The 14,999-nt window shown below is 41.0% G+C and overlaps 1 protein-coding gene, 1 long non-coding RNA gene and 1 other non-coding gene across 6 annotated transcripts; all 3 read right to left on the reverse strand.

The window, feature by feature from the left end:
* Positions 1 to 260: 260 nt before the first annotated feature.
* On the reverse strand, positions 261 to 1,855 carry LOC108702651. The gene is made up of 2 exons (XR_001933332.2): positions 818 to 1,855; positions 261 to 490 (listed from the first exon to the last, which is right to left on the reverse strand). It is a non-coding gene; the product is annotated as an uncharacterized LOC108702651 (long non-coding RNA).
* Positions 1,856 to 3,432: 1,577 nt separating this feature from the next.
* LOC108702195 (protein kinase C delta type-like) lies at positions 3,433 to 14,751 on the reverse strand. 4 transcript variants are annotated; one of them, XM_041578103.1, is made up of 13 exons: positions 13,649 to 14,751; positions 12,797 to 12,917; positions 10,753 to 10,833; positions 10,114 to 10,194; positions 8,826 to 8,906; positions 8,244 to 8,347; positions 7,506 to 7,670; positions 7,227 to 7,318; positions 5,756 to 5,818; positions 5,519 to 5,657; positions 5,056 to 5,247; positions 3,904 to 4,026; positions 3,433 to 3,549 (listed from the first exon to the last, which is right to left on the reverse strand). In XM_041578103.1, exons 2-13 carry the CDS (start codon positions 12,882 to 12,884, stop codon positions 3,439 to 3,441), a joined length of 1,320 nt encoding a protein of 439 aa, XP_041434037.1. In that variant the 5' UTR covers positions 12,885 to 12,917; positions 13,649 to 14,751; the 3' UTR covers positions 3,433 to 3,438. The 4 variants fall into 4 exon arrangements, with proteins under 4 accessions (XP_041434037.1, XP_041434035.1, XP_041434036.1 ...); XM_041578101.1 differs by lacking the exon at positions 13,649 to 14,751 and having other exon boundaries at positions 12,797 to 13,061; XM_041578102.1 differs by lacking the exons at positions 10,114 to 10,194; positions 13,649 to 14,751 and having other exon boundaries at positions 12,797 to 13,058.
* On the reverse strand, positions 13,851 to 13,922 carry trnac-gca. Its single transcript has one exon. It is a non-coding gene; the product is annotated as a tRNA-Cys (tRNA).
* Positions 14,752 to 14,999: the final 248 nt, after the last annotated feature.

Genomic DNA, 14,999 nt, shown 5'->3' on the forward strand with positions numbered 1-14,999 from the left:
ATACCCCCTTCTGTGGGAAATTGTGGGTGATTAGTCTAACAAAACTATTCTTTTATTACGCAAACGTCTGCTTTTAACTAAGGCTCATGTAAATGGAGAAAGCAAAGTAGAAACATTTCATGGGATCTATTTTTCCCAAAAGGCAGCAATGCTGAGAACTATAGTGGCTCCCATTAGAATACAACAGCATTTTGTCTCAGATATCCCAGATTCTGTCTGAGGGTTAGGGTTTGTAATGAATGCTACTGAGCACAAATTGATAGCAGAAAAAAGGTGATCTTTATTAATGAAAAATATTGCAGTCTTAGAACATTCAGATTAAAAGTCATTATTTTCAAATAATACATAGTCTCCATAGTGTCTGTTATTATACTTCATCTTTCATCTCTTCATATGGGAGAATTCCAAGTTCTGCTGATATTTGGGTACATTTTTGTCAATATACAGACGGTCTCTTCCAGGAGCAAGTTTTATCCAGACAAGCCACTATCTGGGGAAGGAATATTCAAAGTTATCACAGTTATTACAGGGTTTCACCTAACTTTACATTAATGTAACTACCCAGCATGAGGCCTGGATACAGGCCATGCAGTAGGGCCCCCACACCCTGTTTGTGGTGGATTTGCATGTGGGTGAACCGCCGGTGGGCCCCGAGAGTGTGTGGGCCCTGGTGCAATCACACCCCCCACACCCACTTAGTTCCGCCACTGTAACTTTAATATACATGGTCCATCAATCTCATCCCACAAGTACAGTGAATCAGTGCCAACATGTTAAAGGAAACTCATCATTCTATAATAATTCTTAGAGTACTCACATGTTAAAGCCTAGAAGGCCTTATCCATTAGTGAAACAACTGAATTGTTCTGCTAGGTGCTCCACCATCTTCTTTGGGGTCTTCCAGGATCTTTTTGGGCATCCTCTTCATTTCCTATTCATGTTTAGCTGCAAAACAGTTCTACCTAGTAGGCGATGAATACCTGACACTTCTTACCTGAGGCTCAGAAGGGTTGAGACAGGGCAGATCACACCACTCCCATGACATTATTTATGCATATATTTTACATATCATAACAAGTACCCCCTGTACTAGATCATATAGTAGACAAAGTCCAGTAAATGGACCAGAGCAGGTAGCAGGCACAGATAACTAGAATACCTCTACAGGGTATGGACTGCCTTTCCTTGTGCCTCTTAATAAGGACATATACTTTTAAAGCAAATCTTTTAAGTCATAGGCTGGAGACAATTCAAGATAGGAAATGTATATGCATTTATCAAAAATTTCCAAAAATAGTGTATAATCATTAGTGCCCTTTTCTCACTTACCGTCCTGCCTAGGGAAATGCAATGTCTCTGATGGCATATAATGGAAAGGCTGGTGATGGTAATGCAGGGGCAGGCGTTACGGACAGGGCTCCAATGCCAAACACAATGCAGGACACACAAGACACTTTTATTTTGCATTGTAAATGACCCCTATGTCTTAATCTGACTATTCAAATGGCATTCATTATTGGACAGGATGTATAAGTTAATATACTTAATATTGTCAGAAGCTTTTATTAATGTTATAAATGCGATTTGCTCATTCTGAGAGGCTGTTTGTGATGTCATTAGAGGGGAACCGCTGGTGGCTTGTGACTGGCCACAGATTGAAATTTAGCCAGTCACAGGCCACTAGCTATGCCCACCCCTTTCCCCCCTCTGGTGACATCACAAATGATAATAAGGCTTGGGGGGAACAGGCTGTGCTCTATAAGACCTGGGGGAACAGGTTGTGCTTTATAACACCTGGGGGGAACAGGTTGTGCTTTATAAGACCTGGGGGAACAGGCTGTATTTTATAAGACCTGGGGGGAACAGGCTGTGCTTTATAAGACCTGGGGGGAACAGGTTGTGCTTTACAAGACCTGGGGGGAACAGGCTGTGCTTTATAAGACCTGGGGGGAACAGGCTGTGCTTTATAAGACCTGGGGGGAACAGGCTGTGCTTTATAAGACCTGGGGGGAACAGGTTGTGCTTTATAAGACCTGGGGGGAACAGGTTGTGCTTTATAAGACCTGGGGGGAACAGGCTGTGCTTTATAAGACCTGGGGGGAACAGGTTGTACTTTATAAGACCTGGGGGGAACAGGTTGTGCTTTATAAGACCTGGGGGGAACAGGTTGTGCTTTATAAGACCTGGGGGGAACAGGCTGTGCTTTATTAGACCTGGGGGGAACAGGTTGGGCTTTCTAAGACCTGGGGGGAACAGGTTGGGCTTTCTAAGACCTGGGGGGAACATGCTGTGCTTTAAAAAACCTGGGGGGAACAGGCTATGCTTTATTAGACCTGGGGGGAACAGGTTGTGCTTTATAAGACCTGGGGGGAACAGGTTGGGTTTTCTAAGACCTGGGGGGAACAGGCTGTGCTTTAAAAAACCTGGGGGGAACAGGCTGTGCTATTAAAGACCTGGGGGGAACAGGTTGTGCTTTATAAGACCTGGGGGGAACAGGCTGTGCTTTATAAGACCTGGGGGGAACAGGTTGTGCTTTATAAGACCTGGGGGGAACAGGCTGTGCTTTATAAGACCTGGGGGGAACAGGCTGTGCTTTATAAGACCTGGGGGGAACAGTTTGTGCTTTATAAGACCTGGGGGGGAACAGGCTATGCTTGGTACGGGATAGAAATGGATGGGTAGTTGAGCATGTCTGAGTCTGTGATGTCATTAGAGGGGAACCGCTGGTGGCTTGTGACTGGCCACAGATTACAAATTAGCCAGTCACAAGCCACTAGCTATGCCCACCCCTATCCCCCCCTCTGATGAAATTACAGATAATGATAAAGCCTGGAGGTCACAGGCTGTGCTTTATTAAACCTTAAGGGAAGGGCTAACATGGGAAGATGGGATAGTATAAGGGAAGATGGGGGGATTTTTTTTTTGTTTTTTTTTTTGTTTTTTTTTAACTTAAAAAGTACAAAACTTTGAACATAAAAAACAAAGATGCATAAGTTGGTAATGGCACAGAAAGCACTTATGGATAATAAATGCAGCTGTAAGTGCTTTCTACTGTGATGTCGGCCACAGTGCTAATAACCTGCAAGATGGTGTATTTCGGGGAGAAGATCCTCTTTGGGTGTTGGAATTATAAGGTAGAGCTGGACAGTAAGATGGTAATTACAGTATTTGCTCACCTTGATTGTTGCCATTATATATTATACATTACCCGATGTTGCAGGATGAAGCGGTGGAGGTGCTACTGGTGTCACGGTGGTATGTTGCACAGCTCTTTTGATGGGATGAATCTGAAAAAAATGCATTTTCTGAAAAGTACTGTGGGTGCACATTAGGGACATTCCGAAATAGAGATTTCAGAACCATAGTCTAATCCAACCTATTGGGCCCTAGAAATCTCATTTTAGCTTGAAGCTTTACCTCGCCGATGGAACAGACGCATTATTCCAGCCAGCTCGGGTCCACGTAATTGAACCTCTTGAGCATGCGGGTCTCACTCGGGTTCTCTTTCGGGAACGAGATGTCTTTTTTGATGAGTCCCTTGGCTGGTTTCTATGAGAAATAATAAAAATACATGGTCATACAATAATTATTCCCTTTGGCCATGGTGATATTTGACATTCTAAATTGCTATTAGTGTATAAAAGCAAGAGAGGAGCTCCTGTTTCATTTTAACAGACTGATTCCCTGAGCTCCCTCAAAAAATGTTTGTGTTTTGTCTGAACACATACAATGTTAAATACAAATAGCATTAGAAAATCAAATGGTGCAGAACATAAAAGGACTCTGGAGCCAGTACAAAAATGTACAGATGTGTGACTGCTCTGATAGTCGCCCTGAGTGTGGGCATTGGGTGGTACTATTTCCGTTCTGGGTAAATGTGATCATATCACAGTTATTACTTACAGGTATTATGGGAGATTCCAGTTTTCTCTTCTTCACTCTCTTCCATTTGAGAGTGGAAAAGAAAGGGTGATGCCGGATGTTGCCATTCACCCCAAGGCGTTGGTCGGCCTCCTTCTTCAAGAGCTAAAGTAAATGATGGAGAGTTATTTAACATATTGCATCTACTTTTCTACCTGTATACAATTTCTATACCATGTATACAATTATATCATTGTTCCCAGGTTATGCCTTGTGATGTTGGTTGGTATCCAGAATATCATAAAGTACCATAAAAGCTCTGCAGATAAGGACCTGGCAGATAAAATATGGTAAAAACCAGTATTTTAAAATAAAAAAGTCAGACCAAACTAGAATTCACTATGTAAACGTATTTATTATTAAAAAACACAATTTCATTGGATCAGGGACAAACTCAATAAAATAGAGTGGAAACCCGAATTGTACAACTTTTGCTGAGCTTTATCCCACATCGCTCAATTTTTTCGATTTTTGCCTGAAAAGTCAGAAATTGTCAGATTTTCTGGCTAATTCCACTGCAGACCACAGAAACTTCCAAATAGGATAGGGACCTCTCCCATTGACTTATATACACTCTCGGCAGATCTGAGATGCCGGATTTTCAGATTCTGACTTTTTCCATCCTCTTGGTATAATAAATCACAAACAAAATCTAGGTCTTTTTTCTACAAAAAATTCTGATTTTATAGTAAGAAAACTCAAATTGTTTGAGTTTTTGGCATTCAGACTCTAATAAATAACCCCCCCCCCCTTATGTCACAAGCTCTCCTTAATGGTGCTCTTTAAAACCTCTCATTCCAGCCCTACTACATCACCTACTACTAGACTTTTCTCTTACACTATCACACGAATCCCCTTCCTAGCATGACTTTTTTCTGCAGACTTTTCAACCCAGGCTCTAGTTCACTTCTTTCCTGCCACACTTTATAGAGAAGCATCTTATCTCTTGCCTAGAAGCTATACCAGTGAGAGTCAACTAACTTATGGCACAATATATCTCCTACAAACGGCCACAGATCCAACATCCCTCCATTATAAATAAACTAAATACCATAAAACCATTCTGCTATATCAAGTATTGTAAGTTTATCTTTATAGTAGCGTTTACGAAATGTTCATTCTGATTTTACTAACCTGCTCTATGAGGTCCCGCAGGGTGGAAGAAAGGGAATCTGGATACTCAGGCTCTCCGTTGATAATGGTTTCTGCCTGTTGTTCCAGGGTTCCCTTCGGCGAGAACGGTAATTTACCGGTGGCCATTTCATACAAGATGACGCCGAATGACCACCAGTCAGCTCCAGCGTCATAATCCTCCTCTGATAAAACCTTGACAAAAAATAACAGATTAGTTATGAAAAGTTCTCATACAAAGAACCCTGATTACCATATAGGTATGGAGAATGGGTCAACCAATGCTTGAATGAAGGCTAACAAAGTAGATATAAAAATGTCATTATCCAGGATGGCTCAAGTATTAAGTGACTCAGGCAGTCCCGTAAACTCAGGGTTTTAGTGGGCCAAGTGACATAAAAACACATCAATGTCACTTAAAATAATGAGAAATGATTTCTAACTGTATAGGAGCTGAGATTCTCACCTGTGGTGCTGTGTAGCCTGGTGTTCCATAATAGCCACACCGCGTCTTCTCTCCATACATACGGGTGCAGACAAGGCCAAAATCACAGATCTTTATGTGGCCCTGGTCATCCACCAATATGTTCTCCGGCTTGAGGTCTCTGTAAGATACATCCAGTACACATTTAATAATAGAATGATGTCCAGAAACACAACTGTGTATAAATAGAAAAGGATTTGGGAGAGAACTGTTTCTTACCTATGAACGATCCCATTCTTGTGCAGGAACTTTATGCCTACCACTATTTCTGAAGCATAGAACCTTAATGAAAAGAAAACACAAATCACTCTGTAGTCCTGCCTCAAGTCACATGTTACTTACAATACTGTGCAACATTCCCCTATACCAGTGCTGTTCTGGGGGTTTGTTAGCATTTGAAAATAAATTATTTTTAGGGGCCCCTAAGGTGTTTAATCATGTGCTGGGGGTGCTGTGTTATCCAAGGGGACGAGGAGACATATTGATTTAAGGGTATGACTTAATATGACAACTTTTTTCACATAAATATAAGTGATATCTCTGCAGTGAGCACCAACCATTTTGTTTTTTGGTCTGCTACCACAATTAATGTGTACATGGTATTTGTGGTAACATGGGTGTTGTTTAATGTGGTACCCAGGGTGGAAATTTTTCCGGCCTAAATAGTGGAGGGCCGATAATGGAAACCAGTGTTGACCACTCCCTGCTTTTAAACCACACCCACTTTAAACAACACCCATGTTACCACAAATACCATGTACACATTAATTGTGGTAGCAGACCAAAAAACAAAATGGTTGGTGCTCACTGCAGAGATATCACTTATATTTATGTGAAAAAAGTTGTCATATTAAGTCATACCCTTAAATCAATATGTCTCCTCGTCCCCTTGGATAACACAGCACCCCCAGCACATGATTAAACACCTTAGGGGCCCCTAAAAATAATTTATTTTCAAATGCTAACAAACCCCCAGAACAAATACCAGGCTTATGTTCCACAGGCAGAACAGGGCACACACAGGTAGAGCAGGGCACACACAGGCAGAGCAGGGCACACACAGGTAGAGCAGGGCACACACAGGCAGAGCAGGGCACACACAGGTAGAGCAGGGCACGCACAGGTAAAGCAGGGCACACACACACAGGCAGAGCAGGGCACGCGCAGGGAGCATATGGAAGGCAGAACAGAGCAAGAGACATGGAAACCTAATATGTACAGGATCACTCTAATATGTACAACATACAGTGACACAGTGCTGGTGCCCCATTAGCATTTTGTATAAAGTGTGAACAGGTGAACAATGTGGGCAGTTTCAGTCTGGGTCTCAGCTGTGAACAATAGAGGTGTCACAAGTGTGAACAATGCAGGGGGATCACAGGTGTGAACAATACAGGGGATTAGTCTGAATTTGAGGTTTAAACAATGCAGGGGCCAGTTAATCTCTGTAGTGATACCATTAAATTTTACACATGGGCAGCAAACACAGCAGGTAGGTGGGGGGCCACACAAGGGGGGCCCACGGGCCGCCAGTTGGACAGCCCTGCCCTATACCATTTAATATGTGCTTGAGTAGTGGGTCCCTGCCGGGGTACTCCAGTCTCCAGTAGCATGTTACTTATAATATTATGTGACTGGGAGTTATACACTGTATTTTAGGTACTTCTGTCTCAAGCAGCATGCTACTTACAGGATTTGCTCACTGTTCAGATGGCCCCGGGTCTTGATGATGTTCTGCAGAGTGCCGCCACTGACGTACTCCAGGGCTAGCAGGATCAGTGACTGGTTAGAAAAACAGAAAGGAGAAGGTGAGGCATAGAAATGGATAGGACAGAAGAGAAGAACACACTTATTTTAATCATTTAAAACAAAATTATGCAAAACAATATAATACTAAAACAATCTAATAACATTCCAGGTTAGAAAGAGCATGATATACTTGTATTAACAGCAGTATTGGTTCCAGTACCTGAGTTTGGAAAGTCGCCATTGCCCGGCATAGGAATGGGCACCTGCTAGCAATCTGGAGAACCGATGCCTCTCTCCTGACATATTTCAAGTCATCCTCCCGCTGCTTCTCAATGATCTTAATAGCAGTCAGTTGGTCCTTGATGGTATATGATGCCAACACCACCTAGAAAAGAAGAATGAGAAAGAAGTCTGTATTATTGGGTCTCTTATATGGAAATGAGTGACTCTAGCTCCTATGATTTAAAGTTAAATAGAAGTATTTCAACAAAGGATGAACCATAAAATATTCTGTATTCCTTTTTATGACCATAGCCTCACATTTGTCTTTACTTGCAATACTGTAACAGTCAAAGGTGTTAGGATAAATAGCATGATATAGACAGTGATATTCAAAGACAATTTGTAGTAGATCTTTTTTATTTTTCTGATTTTTTAAATTACATTATTTTTGCTCAGCCTCTCTCTCCAATTTAAAAGTAACTACCCCTTTAAAAAATACATTGAAAGTCACGTGTGTTTCCTGCCTGGGACTGACCATCTTTCTTCAATAGCAATTAAGGTTGGGGGTATCCTTTAGATAAAGGAAAGTATTCTCTACAGCAGATATAGCCCATATACTTTTACTTTTAAGAGGAGAGTTTACATTTTGTATTTAATTCTCTCATGATTTCTGCCTCCTTTTGATTTCCTTCCAGATCAGTACAATATATTTTCCCATAGAAGCTCATCAATTTACCTTGCCAAAACTGCCTTTGCCTAACTCTTTATATAGGCTGTAATTGTTGATGTCGAGGTATGCAGATGTTTTGGCGTCCTCTCGAACCTGCTTCTCTTTTCCTCCTAGAAGATTAGAAAAAAAGACAATGTGACATTCATTCAATAAATACAGATAGAATGTCTAATAATGTCCTGATATTTAAGGTGCAGTTTTCTTAATGTCCCATGTATCATACATTTCAAGTGTCCCTCTTTTGGCGGTATATTCCCAAATTCTAAGGTAGGCCCCAGGGCTACAAAACATCATTTGACTATTTGATTGTAAATTATAGCCCCTGTGAGCTCTCCTCCATCTATCCATTGATGCAATGATCTTAGTGGCATGTCTGGAGTTAACGGAGTAGTAAGTGGCCATTTCTGCAGTGATATCACAAGCAAGTCTGGGTTTAATTTACCATAAATTACCATACAACCAGTGAAATTTGTAATGAATGCACATTGGAAAGTTGCTTTGAATTATTGGATCTGTGGGGAGCTGTTTTGGGGTTTGAGCACCCCTTTAAGTCCTACATCAATATCTTTCAAGTTTTGTTCTCCTTACCAGCTGGGTTCTCCTCCGGACTTCTAGATCTTTTCCTTCTCAGAGGATACTGCTTTCTATCCTCATCTCTGTATCTTTCCACTAAAAACAAACAAACAAATTGTCACTTTGTGACTCTCTAATCACTAATTTAGTCAGGGACTAATTTATCATTTATGGGTGCAATGTGCAAAATACAAGTACAAAGCGCACTTGTTGTTTAAACTTTGCACCTGCCAGTGCCACACTCTGCTCCCTGGGCACAATTGCTCTGGAACTGAACACTAAGGGGCACAAGTTTATTCTCTTGCCTCTGCTCCCAGGGGTTTTAAAAATGATCCCTTAAGTCTTCAAGTGTTAAAATATTGTTTCTTACTGGTAAAGCTGGTTGGAAAACTGGTCAGTGACAAACTCAGTATAATCCTGAGTTGCATATGACAGGTTAAGTCTAAGGGGTACTGCCACCCCAAGTACATCATTTATAATAAAATCCAGGGGGAGGGAGTAGGACAGGCATGCAACCTGTTATCCAGAATGCTTAGGCCCTGGGGTTTTCCATATAAGGGATGTTTCCATAATTTTGATCTCCATACCTTAAGTCTACTATAAAAAAAACTTAAACATTGATTAAACCCAATAGGATTGTTATGCCTCCAATGAGGACTCATTATATCTTAGTTGGGATCAAGTACAAGGTACTGTTTTATTATTACAGAGAAAAGGAAAATCATTTTTAAAAATGTGAATTATTAAATTAAAATGGACTCTAGGGGGAGATGGCCTTCCCGTAATTCAGAGATTATTGAATAACCAGTTTACAGATAACGGATCCCATACCTGTATAACATAAGGGGCAGTGGACACAGACACCCCATTTTACACAATCAGAAACAGTAGACAACAGAATATATAATAAGAGGCTGTGGGCACTGGCACAATCATTACATTATATACAGTAAAAAGCAACAGTTAATGCCACCCCAAGAATTATACTCTGACAGCCAATGGATGCTGGCACCATGAGAGCATTGGAAGGGAGTACATACTCATACCCAAAATATACATTATATACAGACACACATATTACCCTACATCTAGTCATATAGTGGTGCCTCAACTATATTTCTGCAGTGATATCACAGGCAAGTCTGGGTTTAATTTACCATAAAGTACCATACAACCAGTGAAAGTTGTAACGAATGCACATTGGAAAGTTGCTTTGAATTATTGGATCTGTGACGTACTGATTTGGGGGTTGAGCACCCCTTTAAGTCCTATATCAATATCTTTCAAGTTTTGTTCTCCTTACCAGCTGGGTTCTCCTCCGGACTTCTAGATTTTTTCTTTCTTAGAGGATACTGCTTTCGATGTCCGTCTCCGTATCTTACCACTAAAAAAAACAAACAAATTGTCACTTTGAGACTCTCTAATCACTAATGTAGTCAGGGACTCATTTATCATTTATGGGTGCAATGTGCAAAATATAAGTACAAAGCGCACAATTGCTCTGGAACTAAACACTAAGGGGCACAAGTTTATTCTCTTGCCTCTGCTCCCAGGGACTTTATATATGATCCATTAAATCTCCAAGTGTGAAAATGTTGCTTCTTACTGGTAAAGCTGGTTGGAAAATAGGTCAGTGACAATTTAATCCTGAGTTGCATATGACAGGTTGCACCTAAATGTGAGCTCTCCTCCATCTATCCATTGATGCAGTGATCTTAGTGACATGTCTGAAGTTAATGGAGTGGTAATTGGCCATTTCTGCAGTGATATCACAGGCAAGTCTGGGTTTAATTTACCATAAATTACCATACAACCAGTGAAATTTGTAAAGATTGCACATTGGAAAGTTACTTTGAATTATTGGATCTGTGGGGAGCTGTTTTTGGGGTTGAGCATCCCTTTAAGTCCTACATCAATATCGTTCAAGTTTTGTTCTCCTTACCAGCTGGGTTCTCCTCTGGACTTCTAGATCTTTTCCTTCTCAGAGGATACTGCTTTCTACCTCCATCTCCGAATCTTCCCACTAAAAAAAAAACCAAATTGTCACTTTGTGACTCTCTAATCACTAATTTAGTCAGGGACTCATTTATCATTTATGGGTACAATGTGCAAAATACAAGTACAAATCACACTTGTTATTTAAACTTTGCACCTGCCAGTGCCACACTCTGCACCCTGGGCACAATTGCTCCAGAACTGAACACTAAGGGGCACAAGTGTATTCTCTTGCCTCTTTTCCTGGGGGACTTTATAGATGAACCTTAAATCTCCAAATGTAAAAATGTTGCTTCTTACTGGTAAAGCTGGTTTTAAAATTAGTCAGTGACAATTTAATCCTGAGTTGTATATGACAGGTTGCACCTAAATGACAAGCACCAGCTTGAGTCTAAGGGGTACTGCCACCCCAAGCACATTATACCCAAGTAAAAAATTTACAATAAAATCTAGGGGGAGGGGTGCTACTTATTCCACCTTATGCAGTAAAAGCTAGGGATTATAAGCACCCCAAAGACATTATACAGACAGGGGAACTGTAAACCAGAATGCTCAGGCCCTGGAATTTACATATAAGGGATTTTTCTATAATTTTGATCTCCATACCATTAGTCTACTATAAAAGAAATCAGTTAAACATTGATTAAACCCAATAAGGGTTAATTATATCTTAGTTGGGATCAAGTACAAGGTACTGTTTTATTATTACAGAGAAAAAGGAAAATCATTTTTAAAAACGTGAATTATTTAATTAAAATGGACTCTATGGCAGATGGCTTTCCTGTAATTCGGAGCTTATTGAAATAACCAGTTTCCAGATAATGGATCCCCTACCTGTATAACATAAGGGGCAGTGGACACAGCCACCCCATTTTATACAATCAGAAGCAGTAGACAACATTTTATATGATGAGAGGCTGTGGGCTATAGTTCATTAATACATTATATACAGTAGAAAAGCAACAGATAATGCCACCCCAAGAACGTTACATACAGTGAGGCCCAGTGGTACATTATATACAGCCAAAGGCAGTTGGCACAGGTACCCCAACCACATCATACTCTGACAGGCAATGGGCACAGACACACTGAAGGAATATTATCCTACATATATTCATATAGTGGTACCTCATCCATATAAAACAGTAACAGCCAACAGTTATTGGAACTGCAAGTAAATTATACACAGTGAAAAAAAGCTGGCACAGGTATACCAAGCAACAGACACTGGCACCATGAGGGCATTATACCCATTGGAAGGGAGTGCACTGGTACCCAAATGTTATATAAAGTAATTATATATATATAAGCACACATAGTACCCTTTATATATGACTATATATATACACATGCATCAAATACTGTATATTACACTATAAGAGCCAATGTTTGGCACTCCCAAGTATACAGTTAAAGACAGTTGGCACTGGTACTCCATGCAAATTATACTCTGACAGCCAACAGATGCTGGCACCATGAGAGCATTGGAAGGGAGAACATACTCATACTCAAAATATGTTGTATACAGTATACATTATATACAGGCACACATATTATCCTACACATAGTCATATAGTGGTGCCTCAACTATATTAAACATGAAAAGCCAAGGGTTTTGCTCAAGCACTCTATGGTGCCAACGGACACTGGAACTAAATATCATTATACACATAGGAAGGGATTGCATACTGGTACCCAAAATATGTTGTATACAGTATACATTATAATCTGGCTCTCCTAGTACCCTACATATAGTCATTTAGTGATAACTCAACTATATTAAGTATAAACAGGCAACATTTGTTGCACTCCAAGTACTTTACACACAGTGAAAAATAAAGCACATACACACCCCATGTTCTTAATATAAAATGAGAGATGGGGACACCGTCTCCCCAAGTAAAAGGCTAATCTTTGCATATTCAACAGATAAGTTACAGTTGATAAAATTATATTATTATAGTGATATATTTCAAGTATCTTCTACTTACCAGCTGGGTCTTCCACTGGACTCTCACATCTCCTCTTCTTCTTCATTTTCCAAGAAGGATCTTCTTCCTCCTTCTTCTTCTTCTTCATCTTCTTCTTCTTCTTCGCTGAAAATTCACTTTCCTGCAAAAAAAAATCTCTTCTACCGCATTTATCTCCAAAATCTCTCTCCATGTCTCACAAGCTCCTGCTATCTCTCCAAACTGGCTAAATGACAGTTGTGACAGTTGGACCCTGAGAGCTGGTGGCTGAGTGGCATGTCTGAGCAGCAGTTTGAAAAGTACATAGAATACAGATTGATCAACCTTTGTTCATCAGAGAATCCTTTCTAAATGTAAACTTTGTGGATGAGTAGAACTCTCACCAATACCCAGGTAGAAGCAGGAATCGCTTTACCTGCCAATCATTATAGCCATTTATCCTATATAGATCTTTATAGGGCATTGCCCTACGAAAATCTCTATTTCACCTGTTCCAGCTGATGAACATGATAGTGTTGAATCAGTTGGAAAAGAATCATGGGCTAATGCCATTTTCATACTGCTTGTCAGATGTGATGCACTCCCCACACTGTGTTTGGATGCATCAGGTACGACTGAAGTGGGTGTCACTCCCCAAGTGTCCGCCATTACGCTGGAATTCTTGTTTAAGAATAAATTCTGAATTTTGAATAAAAATCATGGCCATCGGACTCCAAAAAATGCTCTTTCTAATGGACCCTTAAATTGGATGCTTAAATTCTGGGGGAAAGCAATGCAATGACATTATGCTCCAGTCTTCATGGCAGCCCAGGTTGAATATCAGCTCTGAGGGAATGAGAGAGAAAATGTCAGGACAATAAAACCCATACCTACCACTTTTCACAGTCTAGATTTTTGGCACCCATCCTGCTGTCCCAGTTTGGAATTGGAATATTGCTTGGCTCTTCTTTGGTTCCACCTGGCGAGCTCTCTGCTTCATGCATCTAAAGACAAATTCCAAGTTGGCCGTGCATTCCACCCAAAAGCTCCAAACTATGTAAAATAGGCTATGTTTTCCTTTACTTTAAGCATGGGAAGGGGGTACCCGGATTTGAACCAGGGACCTCTTGACCTGCAGTCAAACGCTCTACCACTGAGCTATACCCCCTTGGCCCTTAGCCATGGTGCTATCCACGCAGGTGTGCTTTGGGTAGTGACCTGAACATGTTGCCTTTAAGGTGTTGTTCCATATCCTTACAGTATTTACTTATGACTGCACATGAGGCAGAAACATTTGCATAATTTGCAATGCCCAATACTGCTGGAGCCATAAGAAATGCTGGCTGGGCCCAGTGTTCTCTTGGTGGGGACATTCTGCTCTAGATGGGGCAGAGGTATTAGACCACTGGTTGCAGAAAATTTACACCGGCAAATGGGAATTTTAACCCAGAATTCAGCTCTGCTAGTGCAAAGAGCCATTGCACTCATTGTACTAGCAATGCTGCCCCCCCTTTGACCCGCTCCTACGCTGATTTTAAGCACTGAGTGGTGGGGATGACCTCAGGAGGCAGCAACCCCAGAATCACCCTTGTCCCCATTTAAAATATTATTTTCTCTCTGACCCAGTTGATCTACCTCCGGTTCACTTCTGGCCAATGTCCCGAGTCAGGTTAGAAACTGGTAATGTCCTAAAAAGGCAGTAAGACAGCAAGTGTTAGCAAAGTGACAGAAAGACTGAATGTCGGACTGGAGCCCCAAACGCCTACTAAAAGACCTGACCAGGCTTGGACTCTGTGTTTAACCGCCTCAGTGAAGAAGGCTCTATGAATTGCATATTTAACTTGAGGTGCCAAAGGATTCTGGGAATTAAAGTTTAGTAACAGATAAGGGCCAGTTTGACGTTCCACCCTTATTACTATAAAGTGATACACCCCCATACTCTTCAACAGGGCCACCATTAGAAATCACAGGGCCCCATAAAATAAAATTTTGGGGGCCCCCTGGCCCCGCCCACCTCAGCCCCACCCCAGATCCCACCCACTCCACACTACAGTTAAAAGACCACACTGACATCAGTGCTAATAAAGGTAACCCCCCACACAAGTTATAAAAAGCTATTGATGGTCAGGGCTCCCTTATAAGTAAAACAAAACTGTGGTGCCAGGGCCCCTATAAAAGTGTTTTTAAAAAATTGGTGGTCAGGGCCCCCCTACAAGTTAAAAAAAAAACCATTGGTACCAGGGCC

The sequence above is a fragment of the Xenopus laevis genome, chromosome 9_10S (assembly GCF_017654675.1).
Source record: "Xenopus laevis strain J_2021 chromosome 9_10S, Xenopus_laevis_v10.1, whole genome shotgun sequence".
Taxonomy (NCBI): Eukaryota; Metazoa; Chordata; class Amphibia; order Anura; family Pipidae; genus Xenopus; species Xenopus laevis.

Excerpts from the sequence above, each read along its gene's own strand:
- LOC108702195 (XM_041578101.1), bottom strand. The coding sequence starts at position 12,968 with ATGGAGAGAGATTTTGGAGATAAATGCGGTAGAAGAGATTTTTTTTTG. Across the intron at positions 10,195-10,752 it reads TCCAGAGGAGAACCCAGCTG|TGGTAAGATACGGAGACGGA; the intron begins GTAAGGAGAACA and ends TGTTTTTTTTAG. Across the intron at positions 8,348-8,825 it reads TCCGGAGGAGAACCCAGCTG|GAGGAAAAGAGAAGCAGGTT; the intron begins GTAAGGAGAACA and ends CTAATCTTCTAG.